At 36.1% G+C, this 16306-nt stretch overlaps 1 protein-coding gene across 4 annotated transcripts in view; it reads left to right on the forward strand.

Annotated features, from left to right (window-relative positions):
* Positions 1-16306, forward strand: part of ZNF385D (zinc finger protein 385D) — a 324809-nt gene that overhangs the window by 189957 nt on the left and 118546 nt on the right. For all 4 annotated transcript variants that reach the window (XM_029961872.1, XM_029961875.1, XM_029961874.1 and 1 more), the window contains exon 2: positions 6153-6295. In XM_029961872.1, coding sequence (XP_029817732.1) covers positions 6153-6295 — 143 coding nt within the window. The remainder of the gene's footprint in view (positions 1-6152; positions 6296-16306) is intronic.

A 16306-nucleotide genomic window follows, 5' to 3' on the forward strand; every position in this document is an offset into this window, starting at 1 on the left:
GGAGGGATTATATGTAACAGTATTGTGTTTAAATGGAGATATCCAAATTTTTAAAATATTTTTGAGATTATTATATAATGAAAGCACTCTCCAAAAAGTCTGTGAACAATGCAGAAGCCAAAAAACACCTTAAAATCCTGATTTCCCCTTCTAAAAAAAAAACAAACAAACAAACAAAAAGAAAGAAACAAACCCCAAATGCGCACAAAACAAAAGCCCGTACAAGGATCTAAGTTCTAACACCATAAGTGTTCAGAACTTAGATTTTCTGAGCAATAAATTCTCCAGAGGCACAATGTCATTTGTTTACACCTAATCTCCTTTCAGTCTATATGGAATAATATGTAACCTATTAAAATAAGTAGTTTAGTGATTAGGTGAGGCTCATTTTGCCATGTCAGGTTAGATCATTAGTACTACTTTTTGTGGAACTGAATTTACCTTTAAAGGGACAATACAGCAGTTTTTAAGAAAAGTATCTGTTAAAAAAGATGAAGACTACCATACACTGATAAAAGGGAGTACCCTATGACAGATTACATTAAACTAATTCCTAAAAGCCAGATTTACAATTCATGTTTCATTGTCTCTGTTATATTTCAAAGAATGTTATTCTTTTGGTTTTGGATGTCTTAAAATTTCCTATTTTATCAAATTCTCTGAAGACATAAATGTGATATCCAATAGTTTACATCAAGAGCATTATTCAACATCACTAGCCTACTATTCTTAAATGCCTGTGACTTTATTGTCTTTTTGAAGAAAATCCTTCCAAATATACCTTTTCTTTGGCCCACTGACAAACTTAATTCATAATGAATTAAAAATTCCAACTGATGTTGAGTTATCCAAATGTAGGTTCATGTACATTTATAAACTAGAACATGAGCTCTCCACATATCTCTTCCCTTTTATGTTTTAAAATAACCTGAGTCAGTGTTCTTGAAAATTTTCTAGGAAAAACTCTTGGTTTGGCTTGGGCTCTCTAGGATACATTTTAATGCTTACTGCATGTGAACTGTCAGGTATTAGGATCCTATATAAAAAATATTAATGATGTCTTTTGAAGTCATCTTTTAAAACTACCTAAAAGTTAAGTGGTGCTTTCCTGGGTTCTCCACTGAGTCATACCAGCTGAAAGGTTCTCTGAGGTTCTGCCGAGGTAAAATGTGAGTATTGTTTTGAACTCAAATAAGTTATCATGGAAATATTGAGAGAGGTGTGGGATGGGGTGGAAAACATGGAAATATCCATATCTTAGAGAAACCATATTATGATCCTGCAAACCAACTCAGACACCAGGAAGGAAGGGAAATTGTAGTTTAGTGTCTTTGCAGTACTCAAAATGGCTGTACACATGGCCAGAAGGAAAAAATTGCAAAGTAACGAGGAATGAAAATGGAATTTTGCAGAGATTTGCTTTTTCACTCAGTGTTTATGGTGGTAATAGTGATAGAAGAACTGCAAAAGATTTAGATTAATGGGGTATTAGTTTAGGAGTTCCTGCCCAGTTTACATACCTCTAAGTTCCAAATGCGTTGCAAAAAATTATCTACATTTTTGTGTCTGCAAAATCTGGGCTAGCTTCTTCCTTAAGAGAGACTATTTGATAATAGATCTTGTGATTCCTTTTCTGGAAACTAGACCTGCAGTTGAGTTTAAAAGGATTGAGAATGACAGTGTGCATGAGATAAAACTATGCAGGAAAAGATGTAACATATCTTTCTCTATAGCCAAGTTACAAAATATGGCAATATGCAGTAGCCAAATTGTTGAGCTGTTTATTAGGGAACTTGAGGAACAGGGATCTTGATCTCCTTGAGAAAAATTAAGGAAACTTGCTATTTATTTTCCTGTATGTAAAAACCTCCCTGCTCTATCATGTCTGTTTACTCTAACACCATTTTCTTTTGTTTCCTTTGTGCATACTCAGTTTTTGTGGTTCCCTTAATCCAGATTTCAGGGTCAGTACTTACAGCTGTTTATACTCGTTACCTAAAACTGATCCAAGGAATATTTCAGGTGAACTGGGCACAAAAATTTACATGGGAAGGTTTTGTATCAGTAAATGCTATTTCACTGAAAGCAAAATTTCTGCCAGAAGGTGTTAAATTTTTGTAAAGAACTGTGACCTCAAAAAAAATCTCTGAGATCAAAACTTTAGCATTTTTAAGATACATGGTTTCTTTTAGATTTTAAAATCTATTTTCAATTCCATAGTAAAACATGGTTTTTAAAGTCACAATGGGGGGGAGGGACAGGATGGACGTAACTATTCATACACATTCTGACTCAAAACAAATAAAATATGGCAATTTCTTGTGAAATGCACAGTTTGAGGTGGAACTTGCAGGAATCATCTGTTCATCTGTTTTTGTCATATTCCCTTGGTTTAGCAAGAAAGGTGTTGTGGTGGTGAAGTTCATATCACCAGTGGTTTCAGAAGGAGAACCACTTGACTGAGGTCTGCCACCAAGAGCATGAACCTCATGCTGGACACATGGCTTTGTACCATGTTGGCTGTCTGTGCCTAGAACATAACACTGTATTGCAACCCAGAATACCCAGGGTAGGGAAAAATGTCTAGTCCCAGCTGGAGACACAGAACTGCATCCATATGTAAAAATACACAATTTGGTTGATGCTGGGGAAGTTCTCAAAAACTGTCTCAATGTGATTTAGGAAGTTGCAAAGATTTGTGGTGAGCTTTTCTTCAAACTTGTATGCTCACACCCTGGATGTATTTCCACTGCCTTTGTCCAAGAGATTATCTTGCCCGTGTTTTAAATTGCCTGAAAATTGAAGAAATGAATGATTGCTTCAAATTTGGTCAAAATGCTGAGCTAATTATCTTCTAAGTTGTGTTATGCTTGTGCTTCCTACAAAGAAAATTAAGGTAAAATTATTAACATAAACTTCTCAAATGTCTGAACATTCACCTCGCATTTAAAATCTGATGCCCTTTTCTCTTTAGAGTTTAGTGTTTAGACTATGGTATCAGTAACTTGTAACACTGGAATTACAAAATACATTACTAACCTCCCATTTTAAGTAATTGTAGCACCCTACTTATAAATGTAATTACATTTTGGGGGGGACTATCTTGAGTCAGGCCATGCATGCACCTAGTTTTTGACAAGGTTGTCTATGTGAACTTCAGGTAATAATAACACAGAGCATCAAGCACAGGCTGTGGAAAAAACTCATCAGTGTTGTGGGATGTTATCCTAATTTTGTTGGTCAATGTTACCCAAACCTTTCTGGAAGGAAGTTTGTGAAAAGGCTGACATTGAACCTTTGTCTTCATTTTGTTGATCAGTAGTGTTCCTTGTGCATAGGGAAATCTATAGAGGTCTTTGTGTAGAAGCTTATCATACAGAACACCAAAAGAGTCTTAAGTAATCGTTATGGTTCCTCGCTGAGATCCAATGTTCAGTAACACTTGGAATTTATCTGTATATGCTCTTCAAGAACTCTTCCCAGTGGGCTTCTACCCCTCTCCATCACTCTGCTAATGGATTAGGTTGGAAATAGTTAACACTGGTATTCTCAAAGGTTGTCCAAAGGTTCATCAGTTAAGCTGAGTCACAAAAATGGTTTCCATTGCTTCAGCTTTTCTGCTGTGGATTCTAGACTACAACTCTGTGCATGCTAAATGGAAATAAAAGCTAATTTTTGCAGCCATAAACATTAGAGAATTTCTTGCAAGCAAAACCTCAAATTTCATGATGCCTCTCACATGCTCCATCATTAAGGGACATGTCTGACACTATTGAAAAAACAGAGAGCAGCTGTGCTCCTGAACATACTAATTTTCTGTACCACTGTAGCCAGGACTGTGGTAGATTTTAAACTGTGTTCCAGAGGCTCTGAGTCCCAGCCAAGGTCCTGCAGAGCTGGCTGAATTTTTCCATTTAAAGCGTGTTCTCGTCCCCAGATGACTTTGCGCTGCACTGGCTGGCAGCAGCAGGTGCGTGAGTGCCGAGTCATGCCAGAGGGAAGGATCACAGAGTAGAAATATTTCATCCTTCATGGCTTGGTATCCTAGAAAAGTATGGGATACCACTGCTGTTGCTCTACGTAATCTGAACCTATGAGGCCCTCCTCCATAGCACTGAGATAATACACCCAGTGAGCTGTATCCCCAAGCACAGCTGATATTCCTCAGTTCAGTTTCGGTTTGCATTTGTGAGTTATAAAGTGTTTAATCAACTTCAAATTCTTTGCTATTGCCAGGAAAATGCTCACCTTGAAATTTCTATGTGATTCTGTGCAATCTCAGGTGCAATCTGGGCACTTCTTATTCTTTTTTTTGATAGGAGTGACTTCTTCACTGCATGATCTGTAAAAGCTTTACATGAGAAAAAATAAGTATTTCCAGCGTGTAAAAAAAAATACCTTTGTGGGTCTTTTCTATTCAGGAAGGGTGTGACTGGCATGTTCAACATTACCTCATCACCATTCTGATCTGTTAAATTTATTTTTACTGTGTTTTTGTAATAATGCCATGGGAATGTAGCAATTGTGAAACCAATGGCAACCATGAAATACCTTGACGATTCTATGCTAGTGAGCTGTGGAAATCAGAGCTGCTTGCCCTCTGTTTTTCTGTTGCCTATATTCTCAACTGCTGCATTAAAAGAATTTCTTATACACTTGCATTCAGGTAAATGTAGAAATTACTCCAAAAGTGGCAGTTACTCTATGGGAAAAACCTATCACGAGACTCGAGTGAACCCTAATCCAATACCTTTAATTTACTAGTGGGTAAGGTTTTTCTTCCAGTGATTCTTAGTGAAATGCTTCACAAAGGCATTGAAAGTTGGCGAAAAATACAGTCTTTCAGAATTTGGCTCCAGCTGATTTTATACCTAGAAGCACAACTTTGAATGATCTTTTGCACTGGTTAATTAAGTCCTCTGTTGTTAGCCACCAATTAGATGCATAAAATGACAAACCTTGTTAGCAGATTTTCTGGCCAAATACAGAGAGATCCCATATATCATTTTGACTACTTTGTATTTGGGCTCTTAAAGAATGTATGCAACTTGTCTAATGAAGTGTCTGTGTGTATGAGAGGAAAAAAAGAAACAGATTTTGGATCTCTCCCTTCTCTTGATCTGTCTGACTGTGTCTCTGTTCAGGGAGTGGGGTAAAATTCCCCTTTACATTTTTTTTTACTGTTTCTTGGACTCTTACCAGAAAGTTTTTACAGTCTGTTGCCTGCCTCTCAGATTAGAAGAACACTGGCATATTTTAACAGTTTCCTAGGATCCAAATAGTCTTTAATTAACAGGGAATTGATGTTTTGGAATGCCACCAAAACATAGGAGACATTGAAAGGAGAGAATGAGCTTGGATCCTTCCAACTTGTGGCAAGGGGCAAACAAATAAGCAAAATAGGGTCCACTGCAAGCAGGTAGCACCTTATTAGTATGCAAGGGGATTTCTTCATTTGCATTAGGTTCCCACAGAGCTGGTGGTTAGCTGGGAGGAGCTTTCTGCTGCACAGAGTCTGAATGAGCTCCACCCCTTGCAAAGAGCAGAAAGTGTTCATCGGTACCTTCCCACAAACAGAATTTTGGTGGCTGTTGAAATTGTCTGGATTTTTAGATTTGTATCGATCAACTGTTGAGGTGACAAGGTATGTCATGTTTGTGAGGTTTATGTTGAAACTGAAGCTGTTGGCTTCATGAGCGAGCATTTAATTAAAAAATCAAAAGTCTGCAAATGACATGACTTTTGCTGAGCTGAAGTTGTTGTTTTTCTTTTGGAGTAGTCTGCCTTTATAGGGTTGAACAACAGAGTAGGGATGAAGCACTGAAGTTATATATAGGAGAATGAGACTAGCTGAAGCTCTAAAGGGACGTCAGATGTATGCTGGACTATTGTTCTAGACAATCCATGGAAATAACTGATCTGTGAACTAATTTTTAAAATGATAGACTGACACCTGAAGCAATTACTGACAAAGAATTGTAACCAATAGTCACTGAGTCAGCTATGCTTTTTTCAGTAATGCAGTAATTTGTGGACTAATAAAAATGTATTTGTTTGATCCAATATTGGCTTTTCGATGTTTTTTTTGAACTGGCTCCCCTCCCCCCAGTCACAGTACTTACTGAATGCCTTCTGTCTCTTTGTACATGCAGGTGGCACATGCCAGAGCCCTGCTCTTCCAGCCCTAGTGCGTCCTCCTGCACCACCTTTGCAGCCATCGCTGGATATTAAACCGTTTCTTCCATTTCCTCTGGACACTGCTGCAGCAGTCAATCTCTTCCCCAACTTCAATGCAGTAAGTACACTCCTAACAGTTATGGTCCACCTCAGTGAGCCACAGCTTCCATGGAAGACTCAAGAGGACACAAAGTAGAATTTTATGTACTCTATTAAAGCTGGAATATCCTCTCCCTTACTGAGGGCCAAATAGCTCTTTCAGGCACACTGCTAGGCCATAAATTAAAGCCTACCTGAGTGTTAGTCAGAAGTAATGTAGGAGGAAAAAATTATATGATCCCAAGTGACACACAAAAAAGTTTCAGGCTGTATTCATTCCCAGGGCTTGTGAGTTTCCCATTGTAATTTAGGACTGTTTGCTTACAGTTTGCTGCAACTCTCAAGAGAGTGAAAGTTTCAGTGCGATGGTATTCTATACCTCATCTCCAACACCATTCCTGAGAAATACTAAGAATTTACAGGGGCTACAAAAGCAAATGCTATCAGGGCAATTAAAGTAAGTATGAGAACAGTGTTAGCTGGTATTTGAGGTATTCAATGAGAAACAATCCAGGGTATTTTTTTCAGGTTAAGATAGGTTATTTCTCAAGTCCTAGGTTTAAATCTATCTTAGAATATATTTCTCTTTAATAATTTTTTTTACTTAGTCATGCTAGGTATGATGATAGAAATCTTGTTCATCCTTAAGTATTTTAATTATGCTGCTGACATATGTCATGAATGTTTCAATTTTCCTGTTTCTGTCTGAGATAATTAATACTCTAAAAGAAAAAAAAAGCCTAGGTTGGTTTTATGTAAATTTTGACTTTATAGAATTATGCCCCTTTTTAATTTTATATACTCTTAGAAATTTTTTTTCTTATTTACATATACTAGATATAGAAAAAAAAACACTTAAGAACATGTGTGCTTACCTACTTTGAGAGACACAAAGGGATTGGAATTTGTCATACCAAAACAATTCTAATTGATGTGCAGAAATCTTAATCACGGTAATTAAGAGTAGTAAAAGAACTAGAATGGGTATTCTAGTAGCAATTTGTCATAATCAGTAGCAGATTTCCATAACTAATTGTTCATTTTTTACCTTTCATGAATGTTCACTTTTCTTTCAACTAGTTAAAATTAACTAATTGTCAAAACTATACAGTCCTGAATTCACGTAATTCACAGCATTAATAAGGATCAGAGAAACTATAACTTCAACTCTTAAAATGCAGAGAAACAATGTTTCAAAGAATTGCTACTATAAAAAACCTTTTCACATTTTATAAAGTGCGTAGGTATGCAGCAAGGTTTTAAAAAGTGCTGGTTTTGACCAAGTTACTGATAACTTATAATGAAATGGATAAAACTTTAGACTTGTTTAGTGTGCTTTAGGGTTGGGGTCTTTTAACCAGTCGTGCTTTGTGATCACTGTTTGTAGTTAATGCGACCAGCTGAATTTTTAAAAGATGTCTACTACAATTTCTCGTATTTTTTCCTCAGGATTTTCCATAGTTCAAAGTCTTCAGATTGTTTTGCTCATTGTTTAACTCTACATAATTGAAATGGAATATAATGATAAATTTTAATAATTGTTAATCTTTTGTTCTTCCATAAATTTTCACTGTCTTTCTTGTTGTACAGACTGCTTGGCTTCTCTAATTATTTTGAAGGAGGAGTGGAGAAGTCATGTTTGTATTAATTTGGAAGTAAGAAAGTAAAAATAGACTCGTATCTAAACCCTGTTATTCCTGAACATCATCTTAGTATCATATAACTTGGTATAAGCACTATTGTTGGACTTCATAGACTCATAATCTCTTCAGTTTTTCAGTAAAGTGAGCCTAGGTTTGAGGAGTGAGACTCACAACCCTTTTAACAGCACTCCGAAGTCTGTTCCCATGCAAAGTATTGCTTCCTGTGATGTGTGGCCATCTACCAAGTCCACCTTTGGCAAATATGTTGATCCTGAGTGTTAGGATGCTGTTAACAGAACTGCCTTGCTGCTCATAGTCTTCACATTGCAAAGTGACTTTTGCCTTCTCATATGTGCTGACATGCAGCATCATCCTCAGTGTTCCCATTTTCTTTGTGAACAGTACATTATTGAATGCTGCTATGTTTAGCTCATATGCCAGAGCTGGTTAACGACAATCTACAAATGGATAGACTAGCTGAGTAGTTTTGCATATTTCCAGAAATTCTTTCCAAGCTGATGAAGCTTTTGGGGACACATCAGCTCCTGAGCATTATCAGCCCAAGGAGAAGGTAAACCAGGTGTCATATTAAACTTTAAACAGAATGTGTGACAGGTGTTTCAGTATGTGAATGTGAGACAGAAAACAAGTGTTTAATCAAAAAACAATCTTTGTAAATATGCTTGTTCATGAACAATTGCAGCTGTTGATAAGGCTTTATCTTCATTGACTTCACTGACAATCCTACGCAGTATCAGTGGAGAATCATTTTTGCTTTATGGCTAAAACAAGATCAAGCAGGTGATCAGTAAAAGAATACCTGAACTGGAGGTTCTCTCTCGTATATTCAATAAATTAGCTTTACCCTTGATTGAGACATCAGGGTCATAGATTGCGTCATAGGAAATGGATTTCTAAAGACCTCTTCACCCTAGTCCAATTTCATGGGAACTAATGAGTTTGGCAGCATGTCCAGACTACTTGCCAAGAGGCTAGAGTGCAGCCCAAAGTTCTGGCCTTTTACTGGCCACTTTTCAACAACCTTCTTATGAAAACAACATGATCAAGATGAAACATGAGTAAAAATTGAGACACGTTTCAGAGACAATAAGCGGTCTCTCAGCTTGAGAGTTTGGTTGTTATAGACATAGGCATCTGAGCTAATCAGCCTAAGTTTCCTCACAAAATATAATGGAGAAAAATAATAAATTTCTCCAACATTTTACGTGGAGAAAAATGCATAAAGGCATCTTGCAGTACAATCACCCTGTATGTATACTTTGGTGTGAGATGAAGTGAGCCCTGAAAGTTCTCATTCATCTCTTCTGACTATAATGAGGAATTGGCTCCGTTGCATCTGCATTAAGATGAATCCCACATTATGGACAGGTCACAAACTATTCACAGCTCATATATTAAATTCCAGTCAGAAATCAGATGACAGAAGTGCTGACATTCTATTGTATATTTACAGAGGAATGCTCTCATTTCAGTTATGGTTCTAATTTTATCTAAAGACAATCTTAAGGGAATTTGAGGATTCAGATGAACTGGATAAAAATATTAGGAGAGGTGAAAGCAAAAGTAACTTACCAGTGGTGAATCTCAGACACATACATAGGAACTAATAGATAAAACCAAGCAGTGATTTTAAGAATTGCAAATAATAATAGTAAGGTGTATTTTATAACATTTTTACTCTATTTCAGTTTATTTTAAAAATAAGATTACTTTCTATGTTACTGATGATTTTGCTCTAAAACTAGCTCAGTTTTTGCTGGCTGCCTCTGAAGAAAACATTCAGCACTGGTTTCCACAAAGACAAAAGCTTTCATCAAAGAAGAGACTAGAAGAGATAACATGGGGTATGCAAGCTTTTATCAGGAATATCTCCAGACACTGAGTAGAAGGAAAAGTAAAAAGTGAGTAACCTGAGAAATGTCAGGAAGATAACCTGAACCTTTGAACCATTCAGTTTCAGGAGGAATATTTTCTATTTATACAAGGAAGTATAAAGCAAACATTGCAATTAACAATCTGGTTAGATGAACGTTTGTAGCTGCTATGCTCTTAATTGTGAAGCAAATGGATACCCTTAAGTCACAAGTAAAAAGAAATCGTAACAACACAACTGTTTAAACTGAAAACAGCCCACTGTTACAGACCCTGAAGAATCACAAGTTCATTGCAAGTTTATCTGATCTAAAAAGATGAATCGACTGTATGGGATTTAAATGGCTAAATTTTGTTGAAGGAGAGAAACTATGTCTATAAACAATGCTTATGTAGCTTTTTAAAATATAATTTGAAGATTGTTGAGGAATGGAAAAATAATTAAATTGTTGTTCTGAAAAATATTTGAGATTGTTTAGCAAACACTTTTTATACTTCTGCATTTTCATCTGCAGAGGGAGAAGCTGTAAGCCTCTGTGTTTCTAGGAATTAGTTCTTGGAGATACAAAACTTTAGCATTTGTATTAAATATGGGTGAGTGCATGTGAAAGTGCATATGTGGTGTTTCTGTTCATTGCAAAGAAATTTCACAAAGCATCAAAGTATAGAAGTTAATTAACTTGTAGGAAAATACTGGTATAAGACTCTGGTCTAAAAAGAAGTGTTTAATTTTGCAACACATCAACATCAACCCTAAGCTGATGGTCTCTTCAATGGAAAAAATCTCATGTAGATCTTTTTTGTAGTCTCCAAAGCACAGATACATCAGAAACCAGGTTTTGTTTATTTCTGAAGCTCTCAGAGTTATATATTTCAACCTCCCGAGAGATAGAATTTAAAGTTTAGAAATCCAAGATATTTGCCATTACAAGGTGGAAAATCAGACAACGCATTGCACTCCTTGTTTGTTTATTCTTTGAAGTATATGCTGACCGTTTTCCTGAAAAATTTCTAAAAGATATTTTATCACACTTTGTAGACTGTAGTATGAACATAATCAGTAAAGGAAGAGGTATACAATGTAGAAGATCTGAATAAATGCTTATAAGCAGAAAGAGTAATGTTGCTTGAAAAGCTCCATCCCTAACTCTAAATTAAAGCCTTGTTGCCAGTGGAAAGGTTCCCAAATAAGCATCCTTTGGAAAGAAACATGTTTACAGTTTTGACTAGAAATGTATGACTTGGAAGAGCAGAGACAATGTCAGAGCTGTATTAAACATGGATGGAAAATGATCCATGATCCATCTGTAGTAATCCTGGTTCAGTTCCCTGATTTTCCTGTTTGTTTGTTCTATGCCAATAGCACCAGGTGTAATATTAAGAACTTCATATTTCACCTTCCTCTGGTAAAGGTTTACCATACGGGAAAGGAGGAGAAGTAAAGGGCATCCACTGTGCATGGGTTATGGCACCAGTGGCAACTGATTAAAGTGCTAATGTGGTACTCCTTGCTTCCTGAAAACCAGCCTGTGTAACATCCTAGCAGCTTTGAGGGCAGCACAAAGGCTGCACTCCCTATTTATAGAGGTGAAGCTTGTGTATTTAGGTATAGTTTTCTCCTATTGTGGCCAGACAGCTGATAGAAATGGACGATGTAGAAAACCTGCTTGCTGAGAAGTATTTCTGGGAAGAGTTATGCCAGGAAACATGGAAAAAACCTGTCAGAAAGCTGCCAGAAGAGATTTTAAAAATCTTTTCCTTAGGCTCTTGTCCTGGATAGTTATTTTATCTAGAAGAGAGATATGTGCTGCAGAAATGATGTGCCAATTTTATGGATGTTATGAATAAGATGTAGCGTTTTGATAGTGAAGAGCGGAGGAGGACTCTGAAATACGTTAGCTTTTTTAGACGTTATCAGCCTTAAATTTACAAAATAAACCCAAGTTTTTTGTATATCACTACATAGTGGTTCTGTTTTGTGCTTTCTGAGTTAATTGAGCAGAGGAGTATAACATTACTATTTTTCCTCATCATATAAAATCCTTTTAAGTTCAGTACTGATGACATGCTGTCAGAATGCTTTGTTTGCAGAAGAGGGGAGGACAACATAGTGGCCGAAGTCTGATGTGAATCAGAAAGGAATACTGCCTATACAGAAGAACTTGGCAGTAAAAGTATAGTCTGTGCTGATTTTTAATGTTATTTCCATGAAAAGGTCCTTTATCAGGTGAAAAACTGTAGTGCACCAAATTTTTAATTTGTCAGAAAGAGGAGATTATTGCTTCTGGGGTTATTCTTTGCATGACTGCTCATTTGCAGGTATCTAGAAACAGGGGGATTGATTTGCTTGTGTCCTTGCATAGCACTGCAATTGTAAGTTAGCTAAGTAAGGTAGGTGTACTCTTTTTTATGGTCTATATCTCTATTGCTATTTAGCTGAATGTTTTTCAAAATAGGGAAGAATAGAAAAATAATGAATGGGTTGAGGAATTCTTTATTATAATAACATTTTCCTCACTGTCCAGAATGTTTAACTAAATCTGCAGGAGAAGAAGAGGATTAGGGAGTGAGCCAACACAAGAAAATCCTGGCAATTCAGTTGCTTTTATTTGGTGCTTGCAAAACAGGAATGAATCAACATCAGTATGAAATATTTGATTATTTTAATTGGCCAGAATTATTTCCTGTACACTTAAATCCTTAATCTACACTCTGGGTTTTATTTGAAATATCAGTAAAACACTGATTCTCTGATGCAGACAAAAAAGATTTACAGCTCAGGAGACATGATGAAATTAAGCTCTTTTGTCTTTTTCTAGTTTTGAATTAGATTAGGCTAGATCCAGATCTCCAGGAATACTGTGTCTGCCTAGATCACTCTGGATGCCATCCTGTCCTTCAGGTGTGCTAACAGCATGACTCAACTTGGTGTCATCTGCAAATTTGTTGATGGTGCACTCAATTCCTCTGTCTACATCATTAATAAAGATATTAAAGGTATTAAGTTGTATTATATTAAAATGTTATTAAAGATATTACATTGTGGATGCCCCACCACTAAAAGTGTTCAGGATCAGGTTGGATGGGACTTTGAAGAACCTGATCTGGTGAAGGATGTTCCTGTGAATGGCAGGCAATTCAGCTTGATCATCTTTATAGGTCCCTTTCAACACAACCCATTCTCTGATTCCTCAGAACTTATTTGAACACCTTTAGGATTATGTTTCAGTTAGGGAATTAGCAGTCTCCTATGCTTATAATGAGCAGCTGTCACCTCTCACTACATAGAATACAGTAGTCTTGAGAGCTTCAAGGAGTTAGTTGAATACAAATGGGTAGACACCATAAAAAGTATCAATTAAAATTTTTTATTTTTATTTAAGTTAAATTTGTATCAAGGGTACTCTGACTTTCTGTGATTGCTTTCAGAACAAATTCAGGTTTCTAGGATGTGTATTCTCCTGGGAAGGAAATCTTTAGGGTATCTTAAGATAGCCTGTGTTTGTATCATTTCACCTTGCTGAACATTATAATACCTATCGTTGAATTCCTTTCTGTAACTGTAATGTGGATGTAAATTATTTGACCATACCTGTTTTCTGGTTGCTGTCCAATTTTTGGTGTGTAATGTGTGCCTTTGGTTAATCTGTTTTGATTTATCTGGAAGACTTATTTTGTGTAAGTATGTGCGTAATAGCATTGCCTGTGTTTGGCCTTCACCATCTACCATCTCTTTTGGTGTTCAGCTCTGTGGCCTTGTTCAAGATCCTTATGGATATCTCAATGCTGGTGGTCACTTGGCCCCCTGCAGATTGTATTTACATTGTGGGTAGGGTGTCGCTCTTCATGCAGGCTGAGCATATAGTATGTCTACTTTCATCATCTCTTTGATAGTTCACAGTTTTCTAGGATTTTTCAGGCCGTGTATCACTCTCTAGTCACTCATCACCTGGTGTCCGAGGAAGAGATGTTTGTGCTGATCCTTTTTGCCGTGTGAGAGTGGGTGAACTTCTAACGATTCTCCACCAATTCTCATGTCCATAATTAAATGTAAAGGTCTGAGACAGAACTATCCTGTTCTTACAAGCTCACAACTGTACTATTAAATAAGTATGGCCATACGGTAGGCCACGAACTATAAACTTGAAGGTGTTTTCATGAACAGTGTTGTAGGCTGGAAGTGATCTCTGGACAAAGGACTCCACATACCTAGAAATGACACACAGCAAGCTTTGTTTTCAGTGTATTTTTAAAAAATTATTTAAGTGGGTTTTTGTTGTTGTTAAAACAGTCAGTAGGATCTAAATACCTCACATGCTTGTTTGTTTAACTGATGAGTAGTAATAGCAAAAGAATAGGCTTTCTGAGTTTTCTCATTCTGCCTTACACATTTGCTGGAGGGCACTGCACTGTGAGTCGACTTAACTGTGAGTCAAGATAACTTGTTGAAAAGTCATAGTATCCAAAGCATAGCCTTTTATGGGGACTGAAGGTCCCTCAGGCTTTTGCTTTGCATGCAAAACATTCTCATAAAGGAAATTAAATGAAGTACTCTTCAGATTTGTCAAGTCTTGATGAGTAAAATTACTTAAAACTAAATTTTATAAAACATTTTGTAAAGCATTTTAAATGATGTTTTAATCAGTTGATGTTTACATCCTTTGTCTTAATAGCACTCAAATGAAAAAGATCAATGATTATTTTATTCTGCAAAGACTATAAAACTTTAATGGTTTATGTACTAAGTATAACCCATAAAATCTACAGTTTAAATATGGATGTTTATTAACCTCTTCTAAAAAGACTGCAATTAAAGTGAAAGGGAATCACTTAGAGCAATGATTTTATTCCTGTAGTCTGAGGATGAAAAAAAGTGATGCAATTCTAAAACCACTATTATTTCTGTTGATGAGACAGACATTTGGAAAGATTTGAAACAAGGCATGAATTTTTCTAGCCTAAGGTATGTTTGTGTTGCTAACATAGATAAATAACCATTTACAGAATTATTTATTTTTTATTTTTTTTGCAACTTGTAGTTTGTTTTTCTTAGAAATTTCAAAGGTATCTTGAAAAAAACATGAGTTTAAATGACAGGTAATTTCACACACAGTAAATACATTCCTAAGCACAATTACTCATTAATTTCTTATTCATAGCATGCAGTAACAGTAGTGCTGTTATTCAAGAATGTGTCTTTTATCCTTTTATCCTTTATGATTATGAAAAGATTTGGGGCTCTTTCCTACTACTTTACTCAGAGTAGTTTGAGCTGGTAAATGGCACTTGCTGAAGAACTCATTTTTATCAAGTCTTTGCATGTTGCACTCTCTGATGGAATATTTCTTTAATGTCCATGTCCTGTCCGATTTATTTTTTCCTAATATTTTTTGATAAGGGAAGAAAATCCCCAGAGGTTATACGCTGGACTTGTACAGTAACACTGGATATAGAATTCCAGGTCCTCATGCAACTACTGGGTTTTTTCCAACATCTTTCATTTGGCTTTACTGAATGCTAAAAGTAATACTATGTAAATATTCATATAGATTAAATTGGTAATCAAAATAATTAGTTGAAGAATAGTACATACGCTCATGTCTCTCAGGAAATCAGTTTCAATATAGTTTATATAAAATTTTACTATTTCAAAGAGTACAAATCAAAGGTTTTCTGTCAAAAATTATATTTTGTCCATATTTTATCCAGAATCGAATGTTTTGTGATGTGACAAGTAAAAAGTTTTAGATGATACATTGCATTTACCTAATATTTGTTATAAGAAAGAATAAAAATTTTTAAGTAAATTGCGTAGCTTCCTTCCACAACAAAAGCAGTCATAAAATCTCAGAATCACAGAATATTCTGAATTGGAAGGGACTCACAAGGATCATCAAGTGAAGAAACTGTGATCTTGTCATTATTAGCACCAAGTTTGAATCATGTTTAGAACTAAATGTAAAAACTATCTTAATGACTCGAGACAGAAGGCTAAATAGTGAATGAAAATGGCAGATAAAAGAATAAATATATATATAGGAGACGCTCCTAATTACAGTTAGAGGTGGTGTAAACCTGCTGCAAAGCTGACCAGCAGAAGTTTCTTTCCATAGTTTGCTACTGTGAAACTGTTAGGATGTTTGAATGTCAGAGAGGTTGATACTAATGAATGGAGGCCATGGCAAGAGTTTCTGAAGTTGAACAAAATAGGCCTGTGAAAGGAATACTTGATGACAATTTTAGGGGGGTGGTATAGATTTAAGTTATTTCTGGGACATTTGTCAAGAAAACAGAGAAGCTGTAAATCTGCATCCTTTACTTTCTTTATTCCTGTGTAGTTTTCGTTAAACTTATCTGTAGTCCACCACGTTAAAAATTAAAATGCCAGCACCAAGCCAAAGCATGATCTCTGCCTATAGCCTTTCTCTGACAACTGAGGGAGAGCAGGACAGTAGAGAACGCAAGTAGCAATACTTACCAGACTGTGCCTTCAG

Source organism: Manacus vitellinus, unplaced genomic scaffold, assembly GCF_001715985.3.
Source record: "Manacus vitellinus isolate BGI_N305 unplaced genomic scaffold, ASM171598v3 scaffold_3_pilon, whole genome shotgun sequence".
Lineage (NCBI taxonomy): Eukaryota > Metazoa > Chordata > Aves > Passeriformes > Pipridae > Manacus > Manacus vitellinus.